General features: G+C 43.3%; 1 protein-coding gene across 1 annotated transcript; it reads left to right on the forward strand.

Moving 5' to 3' along the window:
• Positions 1–2,353: 2,353 nt before the first annotated feature.
• On the forward strand, positions 2,354–25,972 carry LOC126285348 (trypsin 3A1-like). The gene is made up of 2 exons (XM_049984665.1): positions 2,354–2,750; positions 25,464–25,972. Exons 1-2 carry the CDS (start codon positions 2,364–2,366, stop codon positions 25,860–25,862), a joined length of 786 nt encoding a protein of 261 aa, XP_049840622.1. The 5' UTR covers positions 2,354–2,363; the 3' UTR covers positions 25,863–25,972.
• Positions 25,973–26,387: the final 415 nt, after the last annotated feature.

Below are 26,387 nucleotides of genomic sequence, written 5' to 3' on the forward strand. Positions count from 1 at the left end.
CACTTAACGACCAAGAGCAGTGGCGTTTGTGTAGAGTTTTCAGTGGTAACAGACAAGCAATACTTTGTGAAATAACGTAGAAATCAATGTACTTCGTACGACGAACGTATCCGTCAGGACAGTGCCGCAAAATTTCCATGGCTTTTGTCACCTCAGTGTAGAAGAACGCCAACATTTGCATCAGGTCAGACGCACAATAGCAGCAGTTAAACATCAAACAGTGACACCAACCGCAAATTGATCCCACTATTCCTGGCTTGTAGACAATGAACATACACTCTCTTGTTTGTATGGTAAAAGAGGTGCCTGAAAAGCAGTCACAGTTTGAACTCTCAGGTGCTTGCTCAGTGTTTAAGTGTCAGGAAGGAAGTGACAAAACAAAAAAATATGTTTCGACAAATCGTGCCACAGAATCTAACGAGTTCTGTCACCCCCATAGGGGGGATACCCAGAGCAGACAGCACCTCACATACACTCATTGCTACGCTTCTGTAGGTGACGTCTCCGTGTCAGTTAGCCTCAGTATTTTGATTCCATACAACTGACTGCTACATATATTCCCCTCCACTGCGGTGGGCTGTTTCACTGGTGGTGGGTCACGTCACTAGCTGGTACAAGTCCTCCACCACCAACAGCACTTCAGAACGACCAGTATGCTCTGTTATTTCAGTGAGTGTGCAACTTTATGTTATTCGTAGAGCTACACTCTCTCCTTTCAAGTACACTACAGGTCATTAAAATTGCTACACCAAGAAGAAATGCAGATGATAAACGGGTATTCATTCGACAAATATATTATACTACAACTGACATGTGATTACATTTTCACGCAGTTTGGGTTCATAGATCATGAGAAATCAGCACCAGAACAACCACCTCTGGCCGTAATAACGGCCTCGATACGCCAGGGCATTGAGTCAAACAGAGCTTGGATGGCGTGAACAGGTACAGCTGCCCAGGCAGCTTCAACACTATACCACAGTTCAATATTGTGACGAGCCAGTTGCTCGGCCACCATTGACCAGACGTTTTCAACAGGTGAGAGATCTGGAGAATGTGGTGGCCAGGGCAGCAGTCGAACATTTTCTATATCGAGACAGGCCCGTACAGGAGCTTCAACATGCGGTTGTGCATTACCCTCCTGAAATGTAGGCTTTCCCAGGGATCGAATGAAGGGTAGAGCCAAGGGTCGTAACACATCTGAAATATAACGTCCACTCTTCAAAGTGCCGTCATAGCGAACAAGAGGTGACCGAGACGTGTAACCTATGGGACTCCATACCATCACGCCGGAAGATAAGCTAATTTGGCGATTACGAATACACGCTTCCAATGCGCGTTCACCGCGATGTCACCAAACATGGATGCGACCATCATGATGCTGTAAACAGAGCCTGGACTCATCCGAAAAAATGACGTTTTGGCATTCGTGCACCATGTTCGTCGTTGAGTACACCATTGCAGGCACTCCTGTCTGTGATGCGGCGTCAACGGCAACTGCGGCTATGGTCTCCGAGCAGATAGTCCATGCTGCTGCAAACTTCGTCCAACTGTTCGTGCAGATGGTTGTTCTCTTGCAAACGTCCCCATCTGTTGACTCAGGTTTCGAGATATGGCTGCACGATCCCTCACAGCCATGCGGATAAAGTGCCTGTCAACTCGACTGCTAGTGATACGAGGCCGTTGGGATCCAGCACGGCGTTCCGTATTGCCCTCCTGAACTCACCGATTCCATATTCTGCTAACAGTCATTGGATCTCGACCAACGCGTGCAGCAATGTCGCGATACAATAAACCGCAATCTCGATAGGCTACAATCCGACCTTTATCAAAGTCGGAAACGTGATTGTACGCATTTCTCCTTCTTACACGAGGCATCACAACAACGTTTCACCAGGCAATGCCAGTCAACTGGTGTTTGTCTATGAGAAACCGTTTGGAAACTTTCCTCACGTCAGCACGTTTTAGGTGTTGCCACCGGTGACAACCTTGTGTGAATGCTCTGAAAAGCTAATCATTTGCATATCACAGCATTCTCTTCCTGTCGGTTAAAATTCGCATCTGTAGCATGTCATCTTCATGGTGTAGCAATTTTAATGGTCAGTAGTGTAATTGTTTGTCAGATGAGTTCTACAGTCGGAAACAACTTGACCTTTCCAGAATTGGTAAATAGCTGGACGTCTGAACATTTTGTGATAACAAGACGCTGTATTATATCTATGTATATGGTACGCCACTTGAGATATGACGGCGGTAGATGTTGAATACTGTCATTGTTCACGGAGCAATCTGATAGTGCCCGACAAGTGCCTGGGCGGTATAAAAGCGGCTTCGTCACCTGCACCTCGCTCCCTGCTTCCGCCATGACGCGCACAGTCCTCGTCATCGCCGCGGTGTGTCTCCTGGCGCCACCGTCGCTGGCGGCTCCGTGGCTCAGGACTCGCGTCCACGGGCGCATCCTCAACGGCACGCCTGCCGACATCGCAGACTTCCCCTGGATGGCCTTCTTGCAGATCCTGGACAGCACCGGGTGCAGCGCATCGATCATCAGCAGCACGTGGGCGCTGACGGCGGCGCACTGCGTTCTCTCGGCCCAGACGCCCACCGCCCACACAAGCTTGCGTGTCGGTTCGTCCAGCCGCGAAAGCGGCGGCGTTCGGCTCGACATCGCCCAGTTGATCATGCATGCGGACTTCCAGTACCCTACTCAATCACACCCTGAGATTGAGTATGACGTCGGGGTCGTCCAGGTGAGCCGACATTTAGGTTACATTTGGGGTGCATTTGTGCCACGACCTCACTGCTCACTGCTTGCCGGCATAGTCCGACGATGATGAAAAGAGTCAATGTGTCTTATCGGCGCGTTTAGCCTGCGCTATCATCGCTCGCATGCTGCTCGCTACGATCCTAGTCAGGCGAGGTTTGTGTTTGGAGCAACGAAAACCAGTCCTGAAGTTTGAGTTGTGTGTGGCTGTTTCGAGGTCATGTCAGCACACTGATTGTACAAACAACTATACCATGTTTTATACCCTATCTTGCGTAGCATATAAGTACTTTAACATTCACACCCACACCCATATTCTACAAAGCACTGTGAAGTGCATAGGATAGGGCACTCGTCACTATACCACACATTAAGGCATGTTCCTGTTACATTAATGTACCTATTGTGAGAAAAATAACTTTGTAAATACCTCTGCACAAGCTGCAATTTCTTTAATCACAAGCACCAGAAGTCAGATCTGTAGGAAGCTACTGTATACTCTTAGATTCCTCATTTGATACAAGTAGTTGAAACTTTTAAGTAATATTACGAGAGGTAGTTGCAGTCTGCCTTTAAACATCTGCCAGCCTGAGTTTTTCTCCCCTTTGTGGCACCTCCTAACAGATCACAACTCATGCTGCCATGTTTGTATACACTATGTGGTCAAAAGTATCCGGACACATGGCTTAAAATGGCTTAAAAGTTCGTGGCATCCCTCCATCGGTAATGCTGGAATTCAGTATAATGTTTGCTCACCCTTAGCCTTGATGACAGCTTCCACTCTCGCAGGCATACGTTCAATCACGTGCTGGAAGGTTTCTTGAGGAATGGGAGCCCGTTCTTCATGGAGTGCTGCACTGAGTAGAGATATCGATGCAGGTCGGTGAGGCCTGGCACGAAGTTGGCATTCCAAAACATCCAAAACGTGTTCTGTAGGATTCAGGTCATGATTCTGTGCAGGCCAGTCCATTACAGGAATGTTATTGTTGTGTAACCACTCCACCACAGGCCGAACGTTATGAACTCCTGCTCGATCGTGCTGAAAGATACAATCGCCATCCCCGAATTGCTCTTCAATAGTGGGAAGCAAGAAGGCGCTTAAAACGTCAGTGTAGGCTTGTGCTGTGATAGTGCCACCCAAAACAACAACGGGTGCAAGCCCCCTCCATGAAAAACACGACCGCACCACAACACCACCGCCTCCAAATTTTACTTTTCGCACTACTCACGCTGGCAGATGACGTTCACCAGGCATTCGTCACACATCATTCTGTCATCGGATCGCCACATTGTGTACTGTGATTCGTTACTCCATACAACTCATTTTTCCACTGTGTAATCGTCCAGTGTTTACGCTCCTTACAACAAGCGAGGCGTCGTTTGACATTTACCGGCGTGATGTGTGGCTTATGAGCAGCCGCTTGACGAAGAAATCCAAGTTTTCTCACCTCCCGCCTAACTGTCACAGTACTTGCTGTGGACCCTGATGCGGTTAGGAATTCCTGTGTGGTGGTCTGGATAGACGATTGCCCATTACTCATTACGACCCTCTTCAACTGTCGGCGGTATCTGTCAGTCAAAAGACGAGGTCGGCCTTTACGCTTTTGTGCTGTACGTGTCCCTTCACGTTTCCACTTCACATCGGAAACAGTGGACCTTTAGGAGTGTGGAAATCTCACGTACAGACGTATGACACAAGTGACAACCAATAACCTGACCAGGTTCGAAGTCCGTGAGTTCTGCGGAGCGCCCCACTCTGCTCTCTCACGATGTCTGATGACTATTGACGTTGCTGATATGGAGTACCTGTCAGTAGGTGAGAGCACAATGCACCTAATATGAAGAACGTATGTTTTTGGGGTGTCCGGTTACTTTTGGTCACATAGTGTATGTCCAGTAATCCCTGACAGCTCGGTCTGGTATGGAACCACATAGCTGAGCAATACTCTAGACAAGTGATCTGTAAGCAGTTTCCTTTGTAGGCTGGATCCGTTTTTCTGGTATCATATGAAACCACCATACCCAGATGGTAATATTTGTAGTCAGCTTATCAGATAGTTTCAAGAATGAGAGCGAAACGTAAAAACGCACTTATTTGGACGCAAACCTACCTGCGAGTGGAGGCATACAGATCATCACAACCTCTTTATGATGAATGGCATTATGTGTAACAATTTTTTAAAACTGTTTCTTCTGTTTCGTTTAATTTATCGCCATCTTTATTTCGATATGTCCGTAAGAAAATCTACAACTCGCTGTACACGATGTAGTTGTGGATAAAAACTGACGAATTACTCCTGAGAGTGAGTAAGATTATGAACTTTCATTCTACAGAAATGACGTTAATAAAATTGAGTCGAATTTTCATATATATCTATTCTGCTCAACAATACATAGAACATTTCACTACCCTAGACTGCTGTGCTCCAAACATACCTTCTAAGAAATTTCTTCCTTACGTTAACACCTGTGTTTGATACTGGCAGACTTCTATTGGCCAGGAATACCCTTTTGTTGCCAGTACTAGCCTGCTTTTATGTTGTTCTTGCTCGGTTCATTATGGGTTACTTAGCTGCCAAGTAGCACAATTCATTACCTTCGTCTATTCTGTGAACTCTAATTCTGATGTTAATTTCTCTGTTCCCGTTTCTGCTGCTTCGAATTACTTTTGTCGTTCTTCGAGTCATTCTCAATCTATATTCTGTAGTCATTAGATTGCTCGTCCCATTCAACAGATTCTGTAATCCTTCTTCACTTTCACTGAGGACAGCACTGTCATCAGCGAATCTTAACACTGATATTGCTTCACCTTGAATTTTAATCCCACTCAAGAACCGTTCTTTTATTTCTCTCATAGCGTATTCTATGTATCGACTTAGAAGTAGGGAATGAAGCCTACATCCCTGTCTAACACCCTTTTTAATCCGGGCACATCCTTCTTCGTCGTCTTCTCTTACTGTTCCGCATTGGGTTTTGTACATATTGTATATTACGCATTTTTCCCTACACCTTACCCCCTATTTTCCAAGAATTTCGTACGTCTTACACCATTTTACACTGTCGAAGGTTGTTTCCAGATCGACAGATGTTATGAACGTGACTTCATTTTCCTTCGGTCATGTTTCCGTTATCAACTTCAATGTCAGAACTGCCTCTGTGTCGCTTTTACCTTTCCTAAAGTAAACTGATCACCATCTAATTTCTTTTTTACATTCTTCTGTATATTATGCTTTCCAGTAGCTAGAATGCACGAGCTGTTAAGATGATTGTGCGATAACTTTCGCACTTGTCTGCTCTTGCTGTCTTCAGAATTGTGTGGACGATCGTATGTCGCCAGTCTCATACGGGTAAGTTATCACCAACGTGAAAAGTCTTTTTGTTACGAATCTTCCGAATGGTTTTAAAAATTCCGATGGAATGTTATCTACCCATTCCATCTTATTCGATACTGAGGCATCCAAAATCTTTTTAAAGTCTAATAGTGGATCTCCTGTCTTTTCCTCGTAGAGCGCTGTTTCTTCTTCACTCACATCACCATGTAAGTCCTCCCCTTCATACAGGCCTTCGCTTATTCGCTCTCTCCTCTGCATTTCCACTAGTTGTAACAACACCTCAAAAATTATCTGAGGATTTTTCTAGAAATTGCGGGTCGCAAAAATGTCACAATTCATTTTAAATAATGTTGAACCAGAATACTTAAATACGTTATGATTCCACCAAACGTCTTTAACGTAATCTCTATGAATGAGCGATTAGAAGGTGTACTCAGCCTGAGGTTATATTTATTGATTTGTATGCAGACTACTTCACGTACTGCAATCTGTTTGACTTTTGTAGGTGTCCTATAAGGACGAGTAGAGGACTATGAAACAAGCAAATAATACTTATAAGTCCAGAAACCAGTGACTTGTCTGGTTCTTGGTATTGTGACTGAGTACACAAACATATCCTAAGGGTCCAATCTGTATGTGTGCAACTGAGGACAAAAATATTAGAACAAATGTTCCATACCGATTCCGTCCAACTGAAGGCAGGCATCAGGACATCTCGGCCATGCCTGTACATGTCCCAAAATCGAAACTGCATCTTGAATGCGTTGCAATCACCCACAATTTGTTTTTAAATATCCCCACACAATAAATTTGAACGGATGAACGTCTGTGGGGTGGGCAGGGCGGAGGGGGGAGAGGGGGGGGGGGGGGGTCGTGGTAGCCACTGTATTACTTGTCAGGACTGATGCACTTGTTTCGAATCGCTGTTTACCAGTACTCAGATATCCAGAACGATGATAAAATCAAATGTGGGTAGTACATTATCTCTGTGTAATCGTTATCTCTGTGTAATTTACGCCTCACTTGAGGTGTTTCAATACCAGTGTACCTTTAGACAGTAAAGTACTGTAACTTTGGCGTTTCTGCACTCACAAACACGCCGTATTGGGTAAGCCATTGCTTGCCAGACCTATGTATATTAGGACTTTTCTTTTTGTCTCTTACTAGACCCTTTCGTTTGTACTTTTAACACTCGAATACTATGTATCTCTTCTACCTGCGGATTATCGTCCTGGTACTTTAAAAAATAAAAGAGAAAACGATATCTTAGGTGAAATAAAGTTATTAATTTCTGAACATTGATTGCAAATGACATTATCCGCAATGAAGTGGAAAATAGTCTAGCGACCCATCCCAGAATGTTGCTCATGTGTGCTGGATCCAAGCCATAAAGAACTATCAGCACTTATTGAAAACATACAGAGAAGAGCAGCATTGTTCTTCACATCTTTGATCAGTGGAAGAGTGTTCCGAAAATGCAAAAAACCTTAGCTGGCAGGTGCATGAAAAAAGCACAAACTGTCTCGCAAAAGACTGCTTACGAAGAATCAACAGATGAAACTAGGAATATACTATGGCCCCCAGAAATCACCACGACGACGTTGCACTAATTACACCAAGCACAGAGCCATTTTTCCACGCTCCATACGTGTGGTGCAATCTTAAGTAGCTTCCGTCATACACTTCAGACTGATTTCCAGAGTGTGGGTGCGGATGGAGATGTAGATGCATATGCATTGTGTGTGAGAAATCGTTTAACAGGGAGCAGAGCTGAGGGTTTTGATGTCGAAGGCACAGAGTCCGTGTGGTCTGCCTCTAATTATTTTGTCACAAATCACCAGCCGCGGAAAATATTATTACCTTGATGAATGTAAAATTTGCCTACCAGGCGCTGTATATAAATGAATAGACCCGGGTGATGAGTCAGTTGGTTTCTGTATCCTTCACCAGACACAGACGGTCCTCATTTAATCACACGAAAAGAGACAAAGAAGAGTATCTGGAAATTAAGGCTAGTTTAGACTCCCCCTGCCCAAATACCTCATTGTTTGTTTAATCCACATCGCTGCTCACTCGTTTTCCATTTCTTGAGATCAACACGACCTTAAAATGAAATAAAAGATATGAGCTCTGTCAAAAAGGCCTCGGAGTGTCCAACAGAGCGTCGTGCCATTCTCAGCCTATATGTGTCAGAGGATGCGCATATGGAAGGCATATGGTCAGAACACTGCTCTCCTGGCCATTGTCAGTTATCGTTAAGGGAACTACTACTTGTCAGTCACGTAGTACCTCAATTTTCCTCACCTGAGCTGAGTACATCCTGCATACCAACGGTACTCGGGACCGGCCGGTGTGGACGAGCGGTTCTACGCGCTTCAGTATGGACCCGCGCGACCGCTTCGGTTAGAGTTTCGAATCCTGTCTCGGGCATGGAAGTGTGTGATGTCCTTAGGTTAGTTAGGTTTAAGTAGTTCTAAGTTCTACGGTACTGATGATCTCAGATGTTAAGTCCCATAGTGCTCAGAGCCATTTGAATAGTTCAAAAATGGGTCTGAGCACTGTGTAACTTAACATCATACAACACCCAGTCATCACGAGGCAGAGAAAATCCCTGACCCCGCCGGGAATCGAACCCGGGAACCCGGGCGCCGGAAGCGAGAACGCTACCGCACGACTAACAGCTGCGGGCATTTGAATAGTACTTGGCAGTAATGGACAGTCACCGATCCAAATGCTAGCCACGCTAAACAGTATTTGACTTCAGTGTTGTGATGTGAACTGGTGTTACCACTACGGCAGGGCTGTTTGTAACATAAATGGTATACATTTTTTTTGTAATTCTTTCCCCTATGAAGCATCATTCGGTGAATTAGTGGTAAAGTAAGTGCAATATATCACAAAAACATATACTCACAGAGGCTATTATTCCAGAAATGCAGTACAGAAAACGGTGTGCACCGTGGCTGGCTCGATTTTCTCTGATGAGTCCATCAACCCAATTCCTGAGGGAGTCATTTTTTGTTGTATGCGGTCGCCCACCCCAAACTCTGTCTCACACACTAAGCTTAGCACCACTGTTTCCTTCACTACGACCCCGAACAACCGAACGTGGCACGATAACGCTATCGATGCAGATATCACCGTACACAACATTCAATCTTCAATGATTTTCTGCTGGATGAACGTTTTATGCACGCAGATTCTTACTCACTGACGTTTCTACGTTACACGCCACCATGTTGCACGCTACAATTCGGAACCCTCTAGCGCTAAAAGGTTCCGAATTGTTTCAACGAAGTGGACAAGTCGACCGAGCAACATTTACGACACATAACACCTCAACTGATACTGATAACAGAATAAAAATTTGGTGGCGTTACTTTTCAGTATGCCTTCGCTTACTCATGCATTTCCGAATCAAAAGTGTTTGACTATTCGCAATTCCGGCCAGACACTTTTCTTGGAGAGGGGGATGGGGGGCAAAGCAAAAGGTGCATCTTTGTAACTCCCAATTACAAGAGTACGATTAGGTTGGTACATCTCAGTCATACTCTCTGGTTCCGCAAAATAATCTGATTAATTTAACCAATCACTCACATAAGGTACACAGCAAAGAACGTTACTTAAAAATAAGTAACAATTAACCGCATTTTCAGTCTCATCTTTCCTCCAAAGACTCGTCAAAACAGTGAAAGGGTGAAGGTGAAGTGTGATACACATATTAATAACACGCTGGGAAATTCTCAGCGACAAATATTATGGAACAGAGCTGACGGCATTATATCAATACTTCTGATTAGATAGTGTACTTACTGTACTGATTAAATTCGTCAAAGAACGCTTTCCTTCTTTGAATTAACTCCTTTTCTCCACTGAATACTTCGATCAATCAGGAGATAATCTGATTTTTTAGAGTGTGTTCTCTCTTTATTTGCACAGTAAATACGTGAGTTGTCGGTTCTCTGTGTTTCTTCCACGTCAGTGGGAGGCTGTATTTCTTGCCACTGCTTCGTCGTGACTTTCCATCATCTGGTTTGCAGTAGCTTGTAATCATCTTCTACGTATTTTAGCGTAATAGTATTCACTCAAGTGCGTGTCAGATAGACGGCTTAAGTTGTGTTTATTACGTCGGATACGCAGGTGGCTACTGAATTGAATTGTGTGTCTAAAGCGATCTTTGCACTGCGTCCTATACTTACAAGGATCTGAATGTACTGATCTGAAATAATGATAGTCAGTCAGTTTAAAACCAGGTGTATTTCACACAAGGCTACTTTATGGGCCCTTATCGGTCTCTCTCAGTCCAATGTCATTCATCCTACTTAGCTTCATATGTCAGCCCCTTTCATTTAGTTCACAGTAAGAATATTTCAGTTATTATTTACTTCACTGGAAATGGCGTAAGATTTTATATTAACCCTTCCTTTCTATGTTTATTACTTATTATTATTATTAAGTGAAACACAAGAAAGGGATAATGATATATATATATATATATATATATATATATATATATATATATATATATATATATATATATATATATATACAGGGCTATTACAAATGATTGAAGCGATTTCATAAATTCACTGTAGCTCCAGTCATTGACGTATGGTCACGTCACACTACAGATACGTAGAAAAACTCGTAAAGTTTTGTTCGGCTGAAGCCGCACTTCAGGTTTCTGCCGCCAGAGCGCTCGAGAGCGCAGTGAGACAAAATGACAACAGGAGCCGAGAAAGCGTATGTCGTGCTTGAAATGCACTCACATCAGTCAGGCATAACAGTGCAACGACACTTCAGGACGAAGTTCAACAAAGATCCACCAACTGCTAACTCCATTCGGCGATGGTATGCGCAGTTTAAAGCTTCTGGATGCCTCTGTAAGGGGAAATCAACGGGTCGGCCTGAGGTGAGCAGAGAAACGGTTGAAGGCGTGCGGGCAAGTGTCACGCGTATCCCGCGGAAGTCGACGAATAAAGCAAGCAGGGAGCTAAACGTACCACAGCCGACAGTTTGGAAAATCCTACGGAAAAGGCTCAAGCAGAAGCCTTACCGTTTACAATTGCTACAAGCCCTGTCACCCGATGACAATGTCAAACGCTTTGAATTTTCGGCGCGGTTGCAACAGCTCATGGAAGAGGATGCGTTCAGTGCGAAACTTGTTTTCAGTGATGAAGCAACATTTTTTCTTAATGGTGAAGTGAACAGTCACAATGTGCGAATCTGGGCGGTAGAGAATCCTCACCCATTCGTGCAACAAATTCGCAATTCACCAAAAGTTAACGTGTTTTGTGCAATCTCACGGTTTAAAGTTTACGGCCCCTTTTTCTTCTGAGAAAAAACCGTTACATGACACGTGTATCTGGACATGCTGGAAAATAGGCTCATGCCACAACTGGAGACCGACAGCGCCGACTTCATCTTTCAACACGATGGCGCTCCACCGCACTTCCATCATGATGTTCGGCATTTCTTAAACAGGAGATTGGAAAACCGATGGATAGGTCGTGGTGGAGATCATGATCAGCAATTCTTGTCATGGGCTCCAAGCTCTCCCGACTTAACCCCATGCGATTTCTTTCTGTGTGGTTATGTGAAAGATTCAGTGTTTAAACCTCCTCTACCAAGAAACGTGCCAGAACTGCGAGCTCGCATCAACGATGCTTTCGAACTCATTGCACCGAGTGTGGGAGGAACTTGATTATCTGCTTGATGTCTGCCGAATCACTAAAGGGGCACATGTCGCACATTTGTGAATGCCTAAAAAACCTTTTTGAGTTTTTGTATGTGTGTGCAAAGTATTGTGAAAATATCTCAAATAATAAAGTTATTGTAGAGCTGTGAAATCGCTTCAATCATTTGTAATAACCCTGTATTGATTTGTAGGTGGCCAAAGATAAATATAAATATTGTTTGTAGGCTCCCTACAAATTATTTCACATGCTTTCGGCGAAATGTAATGCAGACTAAGTTCACTAACATAGAATAAATCAAATCTTTGAAAGTAAGCATTTTTTTGACGAAATAAAATTAGTGAAGCTTTGCTCTTTAGTTAATTGAATAACTCCAAATAGTTTTTTTCATCTCCGATTTTCGTGATATGTTACACAAAAAAATAAATATAAATACGCCTCGTAATGGCGGCCACTTGTTGCCAGTCAAAGATCACCGCTGCTCGCTTCGCAGAGACTGATAAAATGTTGTTGTAAATATATTTCCACTAACACAGAATACACACTTGAATTATTCACTACGTACGAGAACATATAGAACAAAACCTACCGCTTTACAATAGGCAGCGTACCTTACATACAGTAGAAGAAATGATCTGACTCGAAGTGATTTTAAATATCTTTTTTTCTCTTATATATAATGACAAAAATAATAATGTTACTTTCGAGAAGGTTATGCCCTACGATCGCATATAATGTAAATAATGTCTTTTTATTACATTGCAATCCATATAGTCTTTCTTTGAAGCTAATTTAATACATTTTCATAATTAATTTGTCGTTTACGTCCATATAATATTATTCAGAGTCCTTTTATTATTTACTTCAAATATATCGGCTTAAATATTTCAAAAGGGACACTATAACTTCTTCCAATACTGAATTGTTACACATGCTAACCTATTAAGAAATTAGTTACCCATGTTAAACTGATAGCTGTCATAAACATATCACTTTTAAAACGGCTCAGAAATCCCGATTTTTCACAGTCAGCTTCTCCAGATCATTTCTCTAGAGTAATCAGTTATTATCACGATTCAAATATTTCCTTTTATCACTTTAAAACTCTTCACTCTTCAAAATTAATCTTTTTTTTTGGGCCCTGGGCCACAGTCCGAGCGTCACCCTTGATCACTAATCACCAACTGACGCCTCCAAAATCTCGAAGACCGTGCAGAATGTTTGCGATTCACCGAAGTGCGAAACTGTAATGTCCAGAACGTTCTGTCACATCAGTAACATCGCAGCCATAGCAATCACCTACCTGATACTTTAGATAAGGTATTGCGATGGTATAAATCTCGGGTAATAGAGGTTCAAAATATTGCTGTTATATTGTGCTACCAAGTGCGATAAGTGTACCTACAGAATCCAGCATACCGAGATGTACTATGAACTGCTCAACCTCAGGTGACGCTGTGCATTATTCCCCTGTATGACCTATTTCACAACATGTATACCCAACACTTTTCATAGAGCACGTGCAACGACGTCAGTCTCAACTAATAAATAAGCTAAGGTATCCAGTGGATTTCCTACCCAGAATGAGCAGAGCTTTCAGGAGACTATTTTCATACAATTAACACACTCCAAAGACAATAGATTCTGATCAACTTTTTGGAAGTTTGATTTATATTTTATACCAATTATTTGCACAAAAAAGCTAGGCCACGAATCTCCTCGTGGTTTTCTTTCAAATATCTGCACCCCTGTCCCACTGCAGGAGCCTCCAGTCCGTCTTCTTACTTCTCTTCTTTTTCTCCTCTCATTCTTTCTCGCCGGCTGTCACGCCCCAGCTATGCCAGCGACACCCCACACGAGAGTAGATCCACCATGTCCTCTACGGTGTGCCATGCTGGCAAGCAGAACGTATAGCCCCGAGATGGGTGCGACGTGCTCGTACGCGTACCGCACGATACTGGGACTCATTAGCCCACGTGACCTTTTCACATACTTCAATGGCGATGTTCCTGCACCCATGCTGTGCCACATGACGTGCGGTGAGCAGAAATACAAGCCCAGTATCCAATTATACAACCACTTGCAGTGTGTCACCTCCATTCGTATTCACAGCGCTGCACTGTTTTCGTCGACCATTGTCATTAACGTGGAAGAAGGATATAGAACGGTTACACATGGGAAATTAACTTGAAGACGCTATTATTACAAACGGAAGAGGAAGTACATGAAAAAGAGACTAGATATGACAGATCACTTACAGACTTAAGACGGAACTAGCCCCCAGAGCAGACGACATTTCTTCACAATTATTGGCCTACTTAGAAAATTATTCCACCGCGTGAGCAAGATACATCAGAACAGCGAAATGCATAACACTTCAAGAGAAATATAATAATTCCAGGCCCAAAAACGGCACCTGCTACATGTGTGAATATTACCCGACTATCGTGGTTGCAAATTACTGACACGAATTATTTGCAGAAGAATCGGGAAATTAATAGAAGACTATCAAGGCGACGCTCAGTTTGCGTTCGGGAGAGAGGTAGGAGTGTGCAGGCCAACATTGGCCCCTACTTATTTTATGAGAAAGTCCAAGGGTGAAAAACCTACGTAAATAGCATATCTGTATTTAAAGAAAGTTTTTGACAGTACTATTGGAATACGTTCTTCGAAATTCTGAAGCCAACAGGGATTAAAAATTGGAACGAAAGGTAACCACAACTTATTCATAAATGTATGTGCACGTATATGTGCACAACAACATGAAAGCAGTAGCTGAGAAGGAAGTGAGACACGACTGTAGTCAATTCCTAGTGTTATTCAGTCTGAATGCTGACCATACTGTGAAGGAAACCAAAAAGAGATGCCGAAGGGGAATAAAAGTTCAGGGAGAAGGAAGAAAACATTTAAGATTTAGGAAAGACATTATAATCCTCTCAGAGATGGTCAATAAAATAAAAGCACAGTTGTATGGAATGAATTGTTTCTAACGTCAACAAACGTAAAACAAAAGTAATGGAATCAGGTTGAATTAAATCAGGCAATACTGTGAAAGTAAGATTCTAAATGTAGTAGACGTGTTTTCTTCTCTGGACAACGAAAGAAATGTTGATAGCCTAAATGGAGAGGATGTAATATACAGACCAGCAAGAACAAGTAGAACGTTTCTCTAAACCAGGAATTTTGATAACACTGAATATAAGCTTAAATATAAGCAAGTCTTTTCTGAAGGTATTTTTCAGTGAGTGTAGCCTTCTACAGAAGTGATATGAGAAACATAAACAGTTCAGACAAGTACGAAATAGAGTTAGAAATGCAGAGACAATAATAATAATAACAATTTCGTGTGGCTCAACTGCCTGGTGGGGTACATGAAAGGAGCCTCCACGAAGATTGCAATGATTTCCGACCAAGATAAGACTTGCAATCGGGCGTACCCTGGGCGTCAGGTTTCTCTGGCGGCTGATCCTATCACACCAGAAACATCATCTTGGTCCTTTTCAGGACCACAGTTGACCATCATATCGATGAATATAGAAGGTATATCACTACCAAAAGAAGAACTGTTACAAGAGCTGTGCAGACAAACCAAGTGCGATGTACTCTGCATACAGGAGACCCACAGAATCTGTGAAATGCGCAGACCAAAAATAAACGGAACGCGACTGGCTACGGAAAGACCCCACCCAAACTACGGAAGTGCTATATTTGTCCAACCAGATATACAGATAATATCATCAGCCTTTACTGAAGCAAATGATACTGAAATCTTAATTTTTCGAAATCAAAGGCTGTACAGTCACATCCTATACAAACCACCGGACGTTGATCTCAAAATCAATCTACCTGATAACTTTTATAGTCAACACACAAAAATAGTAACTGGTGACTTCAACTGTCACAGCACCACGTGGGGCTACGAGCATGATGATGAGAATGGTACAGCATTACAAGAATGGGCGGAAGGCAATCATCTGAGCCTTATACACGACCGTAAGCAACCTGCATCTTTCAACAGTGGCAGATGGAAACGCGGATACAACCCCGATCTGATATTTTGCAGCGAGAACGTCTCACAACAGTGCATAAAAACTGTCTGCAACCCTATTCCAAACAGACAGCACAGACCGATCATGTGCGACATTTACGCAGCAGTTAGACCACAGACGGTTCCGTTCAGAAGGCGATTTAACTTCAGGAAAGCCAACTGGCAGAAGTTTACAGAAACGCTGGACGCTGCAGTTCCCAATATTGAACCTTCACCTCACTCGTATGATTCTTTTGTGGGGGCTGTAAAGAGGTGAAATTCCTCGGGGTTGTCGAACATCATACCTTCCTGGTCTAACTTCAGAACTCAGTGCTCAATTTACAGAGTATAAGATACTATTCGAAGAAGATCCATTCGGCGAGACAACGCTATCGGCTGGGAATACACTTATTGCATCCCTGAGAGAATCCAAAAGGAATTCTTGGGTTAAAACTATGGAAGAACTTGATCTCATCAGAAACAGTCATAAAGCGTGGAGATTACTGAGACGCCTCAACAATGAGTCAACCAAATCCACAGCACATTGCAACATTACTGCAGATCAGATAGCACACCAACTGCTCATGAATGGGAAAGGAAGCCATAGAATCAAAGTTCCGAAAGTACAGCAAGAGGCCTAAGAACAGGCGAGGGATCTGACTCTCCCATTCGAGATATCTGAATTAAACAAGGCTATTTAGGAGAGCAAAACTGGTAAAGCATCCGGTCTAGATGACATCCGTATGGAGCAAATCAAGAATTTTGGCCCAGAAACAAGAAAGTGGATACTGCAGCTTTTCAACAACTGCATGAACCAGTGCCAAATACCAAAGATCTGGCGAAAGAGCAGGGTGATAGCTCTTATGAAACCTGTAAAGGAAGCAAATCATCCCAAGAATTTCAGACCAGTTACCCTTTGGAGTCACCTTTATAAACTGTTGGAACGTATGATTCTGAATAGAACCCTACCAGTAATAGACCCCCTTCTTATACCAGAACAAGCAGGATTTCGACCAAACAGAAGCTGCACAGGGCAACTTTTGAATCTCACTCAGTTTATAGAGGATGGTTTTGAAACCCATCAAGTAACGGGTGTGGTCTTCGTGGATCTCACAGTAGCGTATATAATAGTGTCCATCATCGGTTACTCAATGCAAAACTATACAATATGATCAACAACACCCACCTCGTTAGACTACTTAGCACCCACCTCCTAAGCCGCAGGTTTTATGTTGAATTTCAAGGACAACACAGTCGCTGGAGAGCGCAGAAAAATGGTTTACCTCACGGAAGCGTCTTGGCTCCACTTCTCTTCAACATCTATACCAACGACCAGCCATTGGCCCCAGGCACAAGGAGATTCTTATATGCAGATGACCTAGCCCTTGCTACGCAGAGCTCATGCTTTGAAAGAGTGGAAAGAAACCTGACAACAGCACTTAGAACACTGTCAAGCTACTAAAATCGGAACCAACTCAGACCAAACCCTTCGAAGACACAAGTGTGTGCCTTTCATTTAAGGAAGAGGGAAGTTAATCGTGAGCTACACATTGCATGGTCAGGCATCCAACTCCAGCATCATCAAGCACCTGAATACTTGGAAGTCACTCTCGATAGAACTCTGACATTCAAAACTCACTGCAAGAACACCAAAATGAAAATCTCCGCTCGAAACAACCTAATTCGCAAACTAGCGGCGACAGAGTGGTGATCACATCCACAAATTATTCGCTGTTGTGCAATGGCACTGTGCTTTTCTACTGATGAATATGCTTCTCCAGTCTGGTACAGGTCATCTCATTCCAGACAAGTAGACATTGCTCTCAACGAAACCTGCAGGTTGATCACAGGTTGCTTAAGACCTACCCCAACTGATAAGCTCTACTGCCTGGCTGGCATAGCGCCACCATGGCTACGCAGAACAGTGTCTGCCAACAAGGAGAGACTGAAAGTGGAACAGGACATAATCCACCAACGGCTGAGATCGCGAAGAGCTTCCTGAGAACATCCGAAAAGCTCACCATTTCACCAGAGAAGGCAAGGCTGGAGTTATGGAAGAAGTCTACGCCTCACCTGCAGACGCCAGAAGCTGAAGAACTACCACCTGGACACAGCGAGAGCTGGCTGGTGTGGAAATCTTTAAACAGATTACGATCAGGAGTTGGACGATCCAGAGACAACCTGAAGAGATGGGGCTTCATAACAGAAGATACGTCCTGTGATTGTGGACAAGAACACACCACAAGCCACATGTTCCAGTGCCTTTTGTGCCCTACATGCTGCACAAAGATTGATCTCCTGCAAGCCACTCCAAGCGCCGTGGGGGTTGCAAAGTACTGGGCACATGTAATATAAATACAATTTGTGTATGTATATATGTACATATTTATTGATGTGTATGGCTACTGTAAATTTGTATGTTTCTGCTACAAGAATTAAAAAAAAAAAACTGCCTGGTGCATGTCTTTCAGTATCAGTCATCCTACCGGGTGTGGTACCTGAGGCATGAGTCATTCCTGACGAATCTGAGCTTCATTGAGAGATGAATGTAGGGGGACAAGGAACGCAGTTCTTAATGCAGGTTCCCTACATAAGGTGCAAGCATACATTCAGGGGCAAACCTAATGTTCTGTTCTGATTGACAGGTTCTTAACCTATTGTTGTGCTAAGAGGATTATGACCTGCAGGCGATAATCCTTCCTTTAGATTGGCGGATCCTTAACCTACTGTTCCCCCATCCTCCCTCTCACCTTCCTCCTCTCATCCCCTCAGGAAACCATCAACCCTACCCCCTCCCCATCTTTGATACAGATGTACTTTCAGGTTTGAGTTATTCAAATTGCCCCCAGCCCCCTCTCATTTTACCCGTTTGACTGGAGCCACGAGATCAAAGGGGGCCGATATTCGGTCCATGGTTGATGGTATTTAGTAATGTGATCTGGAATTAGGAAACTGGGCTATTTTGACTTTCGTGGCAGCGCCCCGACAATAGAAACACACGTGGCTACCATAGCGCACTTCATTATATTCACTTTTGATTACATTTATTATCTCATGGGGAGCAGGGGTGGTGGTGCAGTCATGATGTCTACCCATGTATTAATATACAGGGTGATTCAAAAAGAATACCACAACTTCATGAATTTAAAACTCTGCAACGACAAAAGGCAGAGCTAAGCAATATCTGTCGGCGAATTAAGGGAACTATAAAGTTTCATTTAGTTGTACATTTGTTCGCTTGAGGCGCTGTTGAGTAGGCGTCAGCGTCAGTTGATGCTAAGATGGCGACCGCTCAACAGAAAGCTTTTTGTGTTACGAGTACGGCAGAAGTGAATCGACGACAGTTGTTCAGCGTGCATTTCGAACGAAGTATGGCGTTAAACCTCCTGAGAGGTGGTGTTTTAAACGTTGGTATAAACAGTTTACAGAGAATGGGTGTTTGTGCAAAGGGAAAAGTTCTGGATGGCCGAGAACGAGTGATGAAAATGTAGCACGCATCCAGCAAGCATTTGTTCGCAGCCCAGGAAAATCGACACGCAGAGCTAGCAGAGAGCTGCAAATTCCACAATCAGCTGTATGGAGAGTCCTACGAAAAAGGTTAGTTATGAAACCTTATCGTCTGAAATTGGTTCAAGCACTGTCTGCAGCTGATAAGATTAAAAGAATCGATTTCTGTGATTTTATCCTTGCTCAAATGGAAACAGATGAATCTTTCGTTTCAAAGATTGTGTTTAGTGATGAAGCAACTTTCCACACTAACGGGAAAGTCAACCGTCACAATTTCTGTATATGGGGCACTGAGAATCTGGGGGAAACAACTCAGTATGAACGTGACTCGCCTAAGGTGAACGTTTTCTGTGTCATTTTAGCCAATAAAGTTTTTGGTCCCTTTTTCTTCGAAGGCGCTACTGTAACTGGACTACAGTATCTGGAGATGTTAGAGAATTGGCTGTTCCCTCAACTCGAACAAGAAGCACAACAATTCATATTTCAGCAGGATGGAGCGCCACCACATTGGCACTTATCTGTCCGTAACTACCTGAACGTCAACTACCCGAGGCGATGGATCGGCCGCCAGGCAGCCCGTGACACAGCACTTCATCACTGGCCCCCAAGAAGCCCTGATCTTACCCCTTGCGATTTTTTCTTTTGGGGGTATGTTAAGGATATGCTGTTTCGGCCACCTCTCCCAGCCACCATTGATGATTTGAAACTAGAAATAACAGCAGCTATCCAAACTGTTACGCCTGATGTGCTACAGAGAGTGCGGAACGAGTTGGAGTATCGGGTTGATATTGCTCGAGTGTCTGGAGGGGGCCATATTGAACATCTCTGAACTTGTTTTTGAGTGAAAAAAAACCTTTTTAAATACTCTTTGTAATGATGTATAACAGAAGGTTGTATTTGGTTTCTTTCATTAAATACCCATTTTTAAAGTTGTGGTATTCTTTTTGAATCACCCTGTATTATTGACTTTGATTTGAAGTTGATGTAGTAGCATTTGCAAATGTATTGAGGTGCGAAACACTAATCTGTTTATGCATGCAAATATTCTAGAGCATTGGAGGAACATTGAGAGGTTTCACAAGCGTGCCGCGATCTTTGCTTAGAAACAGTGGTGGTGTACATCGCAAAATCAAGGTAAACTAGTAAAAAAATGGCTCGGAACACTATGAGACTTAACGTCTGAGGTCATCAGTCCCCTAGAACTTAGAACTACTTGTACCTAACCAACCGAAGGACATCACACACAGCCATGCCCGAGGCAGGATTCGAACCTGCGACCGTAGCGGTCGTGCGGTTCCAGACTGAAGCGCCTAGAACCGCTCGGCCACAGCGGGCGGCAGTAGACCAGTATGTAGCGATTTTTAGAAAGTGTGTTTAGAGACATATTCAACTGCATTTAGTAACTGCTGAAGCAGCTCGTGCTCAAAGACAAATGCGCCAAGTGTTTCGGGAATGGTTCCACAAATGTGTCGCGATCTTTTCTTTTAGAGTATGTGTTCAAATGTGGCAGTGGTGATATGCCTCAGAATTGTTAAATATTCTCTCATCATATGCAGAGTTGTCTGTTTGTGCAGTGGTACATTTTGTTTCTGTGACATTTTCAAGTTATGTATGTGACAATATTCTACAACACCAAAGATAATAACTCCTGAAGTAGTTTGTGAAATGCAACACAAGAAAGTGCGCCAGGGAGGCTGTGGCACTTCAGAGTCCATGGCGTGATTGACTATCAGACAGATATGTCCCTCAGAAGGAGTTCTCACGTGTATCAGTATTCCGGGGAGGTTTACCAGATAAATGCTGCTTGGTTTGCATTTCGTACCAACCATTACTGATGGTGGGTACAGCCCCAGCAGTTGGCTCAAAAGGATGTGGCCACTTCATAGGAAGAGCACGTGTCTCGACAAGAATTTCTTAGCTGCTTTTGTTTGGGGATTAGTGTGACATCAGGTCTGTCTGTCAAGGGGCCCAAGCAAACACTCTTGGACAGGCAGGTGTCGCTTTGCAAGACCCCGAGAGAGTTGCGTGTGCAGTGGCATGTGGTGGTGTGTTGGGGCTTATGGGCGCTCAACATCGCAGTGTCATGAGACAGCATTGAGTATGAGGCAGTGGCCAGGGGACGGATGGTAAGTGCTTCACGACGAAAAGATTTTTAACAGTGTGATTACATGTTTCTTTTGCAAATGGGTTGAAAAAAGCGATCGATTTAATTACTTTTTCTCGGTGTATTTTAGAAGACCCGTATCTCCCCAAACAGCAGAGAATGATGAGCAAGAGAGATCAAACTCCTGCAAACTGGATTTTTTTGATAAATAAACAATACACCGCCGGCCAGTGTGGCCGAGTGGTTCTAGGCTCTTCAGTCTGGAACCGCGCGACCGCTCCGGTCGCAGGTTCGAATCTTGCCTCAGGGATGGATGTGTGTGATGTCCTTGGGTTAGTTAGGTTTAAGTAGTTCTAAGTTCTAGGGGACTGATGACCTCAGATGTTCAAGCATCAGTTCATGAGCGTAAGCCGTTGACACAATGTGTCCGGGAAGGCACAAAGGCAGCCCACTTTGCGAATCTGGTAATTGGTTTACCTACCTGCAATTGCCAACTGTTTATATGTGATAATATGAAAACTAGGGTTAACAATGACACTTTGTGAAAGCACACACTCCAGTTATAAGAATTCTGCTAACGTTAGCGGGCTTCCCTTTACCAGTGAGACATTGATTTACAGCGATAACGTTTTACAAATTCCAGCTGCTTCTCTGATGATCTGTCGTGGTGCACTAACGTCCCAATCGTAGTGAAGTGGGTAAGGACTGACTGAAATACTCTTTGATTCGATCGGTATTAGAGCTCACAAGCTTTCAGATTGTGGGCACTATACTAAGAATCCCTACATGTTGGAGGTTAGATGCGTAGATTGAATAGCTGACGAGGAGCGAGTGAATCAATCTGGGAAAGAAAGAAGTTTAAGGAACAACCAGGGTAAAAGAAGGGAGTGGTTGACGTAACATGAGTACAGTAAAGGTCGAAACCGTATTGGGTAAAAATTGTGGAAAGAGATGACAAATCGGACAACAGAGTAAGCAGGTTCAAATCGAGATAAATTGCAACAATTACACAGAGATGCAGAGACCTTCTCAGGTCATGCTAATGTGCAGAGCCACGTCAACAAATATTCAGGCTAAGCAACAACGTCTTTACACTTTAAGATTCGTTTCTTTTACCTTGTCTAATGAAGCGAGATATAGAGATTTTATTGAGTAATCACCTGTTGTTCAGCATAATTTTGCCTGAAATATACAATTCTTGGTATATGAACCAATAATTTCGTTATCTTGGCAGACGGACATTACAACGAGACAGTGTGCCAGCTATCTTCCCTGATGCGTAAGCACAGAACATTGTAGACTTCTTGTAGCTTCACTTGAGGTGAAAGTCAGGACGGGAAACGATGCCCCTCGGCCCCTTAATGCGGAAACAAACTTAAAATATCGCACAACAACCTCATTTACCTCGAAAACATTTTACAGAAGTAGTTTATCAGTCAATTACTTAATTACTTTCATCTTCATTATTAATACTGCTTTATTAAGTTCAAAATTATTTTCTACTATGTAAGACCTATTTAAGGTAAATGTGCCGAGAAGATTTTCTTTCAAGAGTTCTCATTCGTGTTTAGTTCCACTCTATGCACATCAAATGTTTCTCTTGTCTGGTAAATTGTGTATGGTACCGGTACTGCACCACGTAATTGATGCCTTCATTATTGGGAAACATTTTAGTTTAACAACTAGTTCTAGAACGTCGACAAAATCGTCATTTTTATGCAAGGCACTGTCAGCCAGAAACAAACTGTTCATTCACACTGCTTACAATTTTCGCGATCTATGCGACCCCTAACGGAATCCTTCTAATATTTTATTCAGAATACTAAAATCTAAACATGCCTCTCGGGCCACAGAAGGGGCACAATCAACCTTTGACTAACACAGTTCCAAGGAAAATGAAAGTATCGCGAACTGCATTATCTGTTTGTGGCAATACTCCAAATTTATAAAACGAAATGAAATTTTTCTACCAGTAAATACGAGTAGCTTTCGCCGTCCTGTTTGAGTGACAGATGGACCCTGGGCCACTGAAAAATACTCCACAAGACAGTAGCTCGATATGAGAGATCACAATTAATTCTCAATACTGAGTACAACAATCACTAGACTGCGTTTCTCTCACCACCTTTCAGACGGGAAAATAAGGTGAAGATATGAAGCTTGCGTTGTGTAGGGCATTGAACTTGGGTAGTCTATGCAGCAACCTGATCCACAGTGTTGCGGTAGTGTAATGGTTAGCATTCTCGCCTAACGAACAAGGACCCTGGGTTCATGTCCTGGCCATAGGGCAATTTTAGTTATTTTCTTCAGATCCATCGTTATTGTAGATATCTACATCTACATCCATACTCCGCAAGCCACCTGACGGTGTCTGGCGGAGAGTGCCTTGAGTTCCTCTATCGGTTTCCCTTCTACTACAGTCTCGTATTGTTTGTGGAAAGAAGGATTGTCGGTGTGCCTCTGTGTGGGCTCTAATCTTTCAGATTTTATCCTCATGGTCTCTTCGCGAGATATACGTAGGAGGGAGCAATATACTGCTTGAAACTTCATGGCAGATTAAAACTCTGTGCCCGACCGACACTAGAACTCGGGACCTTTGCCTTTCGCGGGCTAGTGCTCTAACATCTGAGCTACCGAAGCACGAGTCACGCCCGGTACTCACAGCTTTACTTCTGCCAGTATCTCGTCTCCTACCTTCCAATCTGCCAGGAGGTTTCATATCAGCGCACACTCCGCTGCAGAGTGAAAATCTCATTCTGGAATATACTGCTTGATTCATCGGTGAAGGTATGTTCTCGAAAGTTCAACAAAAGCCCGTACCGAGCTACTGAGCGTGTCTCGTGTATAGTTTTGCACTGGAGTTTATCTATCATCTCCGTAACGCTTTCGCGATTAGTAAATGATCCTGTAACGAAGCGCTCTGCTCTACGTTGGACCTTCTCTATCTCTTCTATCAATCCTATCTGGTACGGATCCCACACTGCAGTATTCAAGCAGTGGGCGAACAAGCGTACTGTAACCTACTTCCTTTGTTTTCGGATTGCATTTCCTTAGGATTCTTCCAATTAATCTCAGTCTGGCATCTGCTTTACCGACGATCAACTTTATATGATCATTCCATTTTAAATAATTCCTAATGCGTACTCCCAGAAAATTTATGGATTAACTGCCTCCAGTTGCTGACCTGCTATATTGTATCTAAATGATATGGGATCTTTCTTTCTATGCATTCGCAGCACATTACACTTGTCTACATTGAGATTTAATTGCCATTCCCTGCAACATGCCTCAATTCGTTGCAGATCCTCCTGCATTTCAGTACAATTTTCCATTGTTACAACCTTTCGATATATCACAGCTTCATCCGCAAAAAGCCTCAGTAAACTTCCGATGTCATCCACAAGGTTATTTATGTGTATAGTGAATAGCAACGGTCCTACGACACTCCGCTGCGGCACACCTGAAATCACTCTTACTCCGGAAGACTTCTCTCCATAGAGAATGACATGCTGCGTTCTGTTATCTAGGAACTCTTCAATCCAATCACACAATTGGTTTGAGAGCCCATATGCTCTTACTTTGTTCATTAAACGACTGTGGGGAACTGTATCGAACGTCTTGCGGAAGTTAAGAAAGATGAGACTTGAATGTCTGGAGGAAAACTTAATTTCTGGATTTACATTTTAGAAACCCTCGATAATATGCTTCTTCTGATTCAGATCCTAATCAGTTTTACCCCTAAACCATGGTTCATTCTACCATATTCAACAACTTGTGTTCATAAACTATATTAATTATTGGTATTATTTTATGTGCTGTATTGAACTGAATGAATTGAGAGATGGTCTACTAGCTAAGAAAAATATATTAATTTTTTTAGAAAACATCATATTCAATTTCTTATGTTGTTTGATTAATTGTAGCATTTGCGTTTCCTATAGAATGTTCCAGCATGTTCCCAGCGTTCCAATCATTTCGTTGATGCGTTTTCTTACCTGCAGTAGAAGTAATTTGGTCTATACTTTATACGCAGCCTTCTGAGCCGTTCCCACTAGGCTCGAACGTACAAGCGGTCAACCTCCCTGCCGACGGATACGACCCTCCGGCAGGTCTGCCAGCCACCGTCTCCGGCTGGGGCCGAACCCTGAGTGAATACATCCCCGTCTACCTGCAGCGGGCGGACATGCACGTGGTGGACCGCGACACCTGCCGGGACATGCTGGCCGACGTGGCGCCGGTCACGCTGGGCATGGTGTGCGCTGGGGATCCCACCATGGCCACCTGCAGTGGGGATTCGGGCAGTCCCCTGGTCTACGGGGACACCCAGATCGGCATCGATTCCTGGAGCAGGCCGAACTGTATCAGTGCCGCTACCGCCTATACCAGCGTGGGCTACTACAGAGCCTGGATCAGGAACAACACAGGAGTTTAACAGACATGCCGTACACTGAAACATAGTTGTGTTGCTTTATGCTTCAAACTGTAATTTTTCTTTACACTTGTCCTAATAAATACTCATCCTGAAAACTTAGTCCGACAAACTGGAACTCTCACTTGCCATTTCCGTTTTGGTATATGAATTTTCTTTGTATGTTCCAAGATAAAATACTTATACTGATATGTGGAACAACATGCTAATCTATTCCCACTTAACCCCTTCCTACTACTGGTTTAGTGTTCCAGGAAATCGGTAGGAATCACCTATTGTACGGCTAACGCAGCTACTAGCCAAATCAGCATGCCAGAACCCTCTACACAATACATGAGGTGATGCTTTACATATGTTAACTGAGTGAGGTAGTGCTGTGGTTACAACAATGGACTCGACTCCGGAAGGATGACGCTTCAAATCCCGTCTAGCCATACGGATTTCCTGTGGTTTCTCTATATGCTTAAGGCAAATACTGGGATGTTTCTTTCGGCAGGGCATGACCGATTTCCTTGTTAGTCCCTCCCT

This window comes from Schistocerca gregaria, chromosome 8, assembly GCF_023897955.1.
Source record: "Schistocerca gregaria isolate iqSchGreg1 chromosome 8, iqSchGreg1.2, whole genome shotgun sequence".
Lineage (NCBI taxonomy): Eukaryota > Metazoa > Arthropoda > Insecta > Orthoptera > Acrididae > Schistocerca > Schistocerca gregaria.

Coding starts and splice junctions, on each gene's coding strand:
- LOC126285348 (XM_049984665.1), top strand. CDS start 2,364: ATGACGCGCACAGTCCTCGTCATCGCCGCGGTGTGTCTCCTGGCGCCA. Junction 2,751..25,463: donor ATGACGTCGGGGTCGTCCAG/GTGAGCCGACAT, acceptor CTTTATACGCAG/CCTTCTGAGCCGTTCCCACT.